General features: G+C 34.2%; 1 protein-coding gene across 1 annotated transcript; it reads right to left on the bottom strand.

The window, feature by feature from the left end:
* Positions 1–296: 296 nt before the first annotated feature.
* LOC137806688 (tobamovirus multiplication protein 1) lies at positions 297–5,238 on the bottom strand. Its single transcript, XM_068606924.1, has 11 exons — positions 4,812–5,238; positions 4,600–4,690; positions 4,241–4,293; positions 4,067–4,159; positions 3,841–3,912; positions 3,116–3,188; positions 2,929–2,974; positions 2,731–2,794; positions 1,792–1,845; positions 860–937; positions 297–761 (listed from the first exon to the last, which is right to left on the bottom strand). The coding sequence occupies exons 1-11, from the start codon at positions 4,935–4,937 to the stop codon at positions 669–671; spliced, it is 843 nt and encodes a 280-aa protein (XP_068463025.1). The 5' UTR covers positions 4,938–5,238; the 3' UTR covers positions 297–668.
* Between the last annotated feature and the right edge of the window lie 284 nt (positions 5,239–5,522).

The raw sequence follows: 5,522 nt of genomic DNA, 5'->3' as shown, positions 1-5,522 counted from the left end.
AGCATAACATTCAAGTTAAGTCGTAGTTAGTTATTTAATATTATAAATTTCATTTGATTTTCAAATATATATTTTTTATTTTTATAAGATTTTAGATAATTTTATTGAATCTATTTATTAGTGATTAATAGACTTTATAAGCATATTATATTGTAATATGAAATCAGAATAACTAATGCTATCATTTTAGAAATTTTATTAAAGATCTCTATTAATAATATTAATAAATTTTATAATTAACTTATTAAGATGAAATCAGAATAAGTAATGCTACATAAGAATATCTAACTAATAAATAAATCCAAATTAAGACACTCAACATTGTATAAAATGTTGGAGTAAATAGATGTATCATTGACAAGCCATGCCTGAAACACTACAAGGTCCAGATTACATGAAAATCCCCCTCTCCCACCTCTTTTCTCTTTTGGCTAATTGCAGAAAATAACTCAAGCTCTCTTCTTGACTTGTCATTGCATGTATACCGTACAAAACCTGATGAGTATCACCCACATAAGAACTGCTGCCATGTGACTTTTTCTGGATCTTTTTCTTTATCTGTTGTTCCTGATGAACTTAAAAATATCTATCTAACCAAGAACCATTAAATTAAAATCATAAACAATGGGCAGGTAAATTAATAAATTAGGATTTGCTATGAACAACAATTAACGGATAGGATGATATTGGGCTGATATTCTCTTTGGGGGCAATTTGCGCAGGATGTATAGGACCAGAGCTGAAGGTAGGACCTCAACCAGCTGCATTTTGAAAAGTGAAAAGTAAATTCCAAATGCCAAGAAAGCGACAAATCAAACTTCAAGTAACAATAACAAAAAAGAACAATTAAGCAGCATACCATGTAATAGATCAAGTCCAGAATAGGATGATCCAAAACATCAAGAGATGCATCTGAATCAAATGCAGACAGAAAACCCTGCATGCACATCAAAGTGAGATTAAGAAAGAAGGTATTCTGCTTGAAGAATACTTCCATAAATAGCATTATTTGACTTGAACTCTACAGCCTTAGTTCTCACATCAAAGACTTAAAATCGGTGCAGCCATCTTTTTTCCTAAAAACTCATCTCCACATTGGACATACTTTGTATTTGACCACTCTTATCACACGGAGCACTGAAGAGTTCCACATGTTCTTTCATGTCCTCACTCTTACTTCGTTCCAATCTAAAATTGTTTATGAGCATTTCTAACAGTATTGCACTCGAAATCCACATCAGGAGATTATCGTGTTCAACTAATTAATATCACATCTAAAGTCTTGTGAGCAAATCTACTGCCATTTCAATCCCACACATCTTCAAACTTTACACCTTCTGACTAACAACATGACTCATATTTTCCATTGTCATTGTCAAAAGAAAAAAATTACATCTCCTAGAATTATACATCAAAAGGTATTTGATATGAAGCATACTAAAATAGTAAACAAAATAAGTACACAGTAAAATCCTTATATTTAGATGTACTATAACTATTGAGAAACTCAAATATGACACAAAATAGCATGTATCAAATGTCTACAGCAGCACTAAAAGTTCGTAGAAACGTTCACATCTTTTGTGTCTGCTGATGGTAACCTCTCTTATTAATGGTGCAAGCAGAGAAGAGAAGACTACCATATTAATGGTGTAAAACGATAACACGTGATAATGTGAAGACAAGCAGATAAGGATTAAAATTCTACATAACATATTTATATGGACATCCTTATGAAAATGCTTATTTGAACATTAAAAAGATTACTAAAATAATGAAGGCAGAAATTACCATAACACATCTTATCAGAAAACAGGTGAAACAGATGGCTGTGACGGATCCAACCTGCAATACCCAGTCCATGTTAGATAAATACAAGTAATATTGATATGAGCAATTTTTTTTTTTCAATTTCATTGTTATATTTTTGGAATATCAAAGGGGTTCTTCTCATTTCCACAAATGATGAAAACTAAATCTAATTCAAAGGGTACATACGGAACATAACCTTATTGTTTAAAACTATAGACCGTCGACGATAGAATATGATATATAAATAAAATTGTCTATGGCTAAAATGGAAAGTATGTTGATTTGTTGTGATTTATAAATAGGAAACCAGGCTAACTAAAAGTTATTACTTGTAGCACAAATAATTGCAGGAAAATACAATGAAAACTATCATTTCCATCAGTTGCCTTAAGTTTTGGCACCGGAGCACAACTTGAATTTTGCAGACGAAAAGGTAGGAACAAATTAGAAAGGAAACAAAAACTGTACATTCAAACACTTGGAGAACATTTAATAGCTCTTATTCATTACTGTTTTTTAGATGTTGCAAGTACAAGAAAATCCCTTTCTCCTATGAAAGAAAAAAGTCGAATAAGTAACCCATGCAAACACTCTCCCATGCCCATTGCCAAAACCTTTGTCTCGTGTGTTTGTTTGGAAGATCCATGTATTGAAAAAGTAGAAATGAAGAGACAACAGAAGCAGGAAATCGTTTTCTATTGAAATACCGGCACATGGACCAAATTTGCAATATACTAAGATATCCCAGGGAACCTGAATACATTATGAATGATACCCTTTTATTCAGAAAATGAAGGGAGGGAGTAAATTGTGTCTCAAATGAGACTTTCCGTAGTGTGGTGACACGACATGATTTACACAAAGACATATTAATAATACAACTACCAAATAGACACACTCGGAAGAAAATGCTCATACCTCATTAAGTTTCTTCCTTCTACCTTTAGATTCGATTGGGAAGCGCCTCAGCATAAAAAATAATCTAGAAAAAATGCATTCCCCGGGTAAATAAAGTCACACATAACAACCATGAATTGCCAGTCATTAGTGAGTGAATGAAACAAAGACCTCAGAGATATTAATTCATAGACAACAGACTAAATGCAGAAGCCTCACCTTCCTCCGTATATCAAGAAGCCTAGAGCAGCCATAAATGATACAACTGACGAAAAAGGGGGAAACATTTTTTAAAATATGTATACGCATATAGCAAAGTTTATTCTAAGGTGGCAAAACTCATTCTGAAACTCACATGTGGGTGTGAAACATAATAACATTATCAACCTTTGATTAGAAAGCTAACCTGCAATAAATATCTCTCCAATGAACTCCACGGCACTGTTATCATCTATCCAGAGGTATATCCAAATGCAAACCTAATATTCAAAGGCACACTAGTATTGTGATTTCTGACATCAACTATGAAAGTACACTTCTGTTTGTTTTGAAACATTTATGCTTTGCACAACATGCTTCTTGCATAAACCAGACGTGGTAAACCATAACTATTGCACAAAAATGATTCCCTTTCTAAAGTCAATAATTTCCAACTCAAATAAGTTATAGTTGAACCCGTGCAAACAAGTCTCCTGGAAATTCATATGCCATGATATTTCTAGAAACCAGATGATCTCAATCTATATAAAATGTACCATACTAGGGTGTAGGGACCACCAGAACTCTGTTCTAGTAAAGTGGGTGGAGGAGGGTGCCCAAATTTTGATACCATAACAGGTTATAAAATGAGAAGCTGCAGCATGATGGTGTCTGGCCAACATCATGTGACATTAGAAACCAAAATAAAGAGAATTTTTGCATATAAAAAGGACGGAATATACAGGAAGAAAAAACAGTGAAGTGTTTCAAGTTCAGACAGAAGATAAACAGTTCAAGTGAAAGTGAAACTATATTGCAAGTGTAGGGGAGATGTCCTTATGTTTTGATCCAGTCTATTAATATGACTGATGAGAACTAAGGAAATACCACCATACATAAATAACAGTGCAGACCAGAAAATTAGATATCTACCTGGATAACATATAGGGCGGCATTAACTGAAATATATACTATCTTGAGCTTATCGGTTGGTAAACCCCTTGCCTGCTCAGTAATTAGAATAAAATTAGAATTTCCCTTTTGAACAAATTTTGTTATTTTTTAAAAAAAAAATTGAGGCCTATTTAATTCAATAAAGGGAGGTACTCATTCATGACAGTTAAATAATTTCAAAAGAATAAGGAGAACTTTGGCTTGCCTGGTGATAAATTTCTGCCCAGAAAAGGACTAGAAGCGTATATGTTGAGAAAAAAAGCAATCCAGGCAGATCTAATAGCACCAAAATCAACACCTAAAGGAATAAGCAGTAAATCCATGTCAGCATACCAGCCTTGCAATCATTAACCAAACATCACACGGTGCAAAAACTAACCTTAGGCTGCAAAAGAAAAACTAGCTTGTGCAATCCAAACACCACTGCTCGCACTGCAAATCCAAAAAGCAAAAAGCAAAAAGAAATAAACAAATGTCAAAAACAAACGAAACATACAACAATTCTAAAAAGAAAAAAAAATAAATCAAACACAGTTCCTCCTTATCTACTGTTTGCATCGTGTTCAATTAAAATTGTGGTTTTATCTCGGTAACCCACAAGACAAGGATTTGAATAAAAGGTTTGCGCGAATTATGAAGATAAAACTCCAATTCTGATGGAATAACTACTCAAATAGCACCTAAGCAACAGTAGTTAAATTATATCCATCCTGAAACGAGCAAGGATTGTGAAAAGACCTCCGTTGACAACGAAGTTCATGAGATGAAAAATTTTCTGCGTTGTCCAACCATACTCAGGCACTCTAACTTCAATTCTCACCAATTGAACCTGCATAATTAACAACAGTGCAGAGGAGGATAAAACAAAAGCAGCTACAATAATATAATAACTCGAACTCCGGTGGAGCAAATAAAATAGCAGTTGAAGAAGAAGATGACAAGGAATGTACTAAAGCGATAGAAGCAACGAGAGCATAGGCAGCACAGAGGAAGAAGAAAACAGCGCTCTGCCAGCACGTGGAGGCGTTGATTTGGTCCCACCACGCAGAGATGTGGAAGAGAGGAGCAACCTCCATGGGCGCGAAGCTGAGTTGCAGGTTCCTCGTTTTGCTGGCGCTGAAGGGTGAGTGTGGAAGACAGAGACAGAGACAGACAGAGAGAGAGATAATAGGTTGTTTACCAGACAGTCTTCAACGGAATGTGGAATGTGGAATGTGGAATGTGGTGTGTGCGCGTGGGCCTGTGTTCAGTGATTAGTGATGAAAACAACAACTTTCGCGCTATCTCTTCTTTTGTCTCTCTAACTCTCAACTAAGCTTCTTCAACCTCACTCCCACACTCGGGGTGGTTGGTGCCACTGCATTACTGCGCCACCCTAGTTATTTATTACGTCCTATGAAAAACAATAAATGTTACTTTTTAAAAAAATTTACCATCCTTTTAAAAAAAAAATCATTTTTTTACATATTCATATTTTAGTAAAAGATTTTTTTTCCTACTTTTAACAGATATAATATAGAACAATTCAGTTGTTCTCACGTTTCAACCTAAACAAACTAACCCCACAATCAAATGTCTTTTTTTTTTTCAAAAGAAAATTCCTTTACATAAATGATATTTAAAATTAAACAAATTGTTTTTTGTGTAAATTAAAAATGGTT

This window comes from Phaseolus vulgaris, chromosome 3 (assembly GCF_000499845.2).
Source record: "Phaseolus vulgaris cultivar G19833 chromosome 3, P. vulgaris v2.0, whole genome shotgun sequence".
Lineage (NCBI taxonomy): Eukaryota > Viridiplantae > Streptophyta > Magnoliopsida > Fabales > Fabaceae > Phaseolus > Phaseolus vulgaris.
Note: the sequence above shows the minus strand (reverse complement) of the source record. Positions and strands in the feature narration are given on the sequence as shown.

What these genes read in the sequence shown, in the direction of transcription:
- LOC137806688 (XM_068606924.1), bottom strand. Translation starts at nt 4,937, where the DNA reads ATGGAGGTTGCTCCTCTCTTCCACATCTCTGCGTGGTGGGACCAAATC. An exon ending in TCGTTGCTTCTATCGCTTTA is followed by an intron (nt 4,691 to 4,811) that starts GTACATTCCTTG and finishes TTAATTATGCAG; the next exon opens with GTTCAATTGGTGAGAATTGA. An exon ending in GGGCAGAAATTTATCACCAG is followed by an intron (nt 3,913 to 4,066) that starts GCAAGCCAAAGT and finishes ATTACTGAGCAG; the next exon opens with GCAAGGGGTTTACCAACCGA.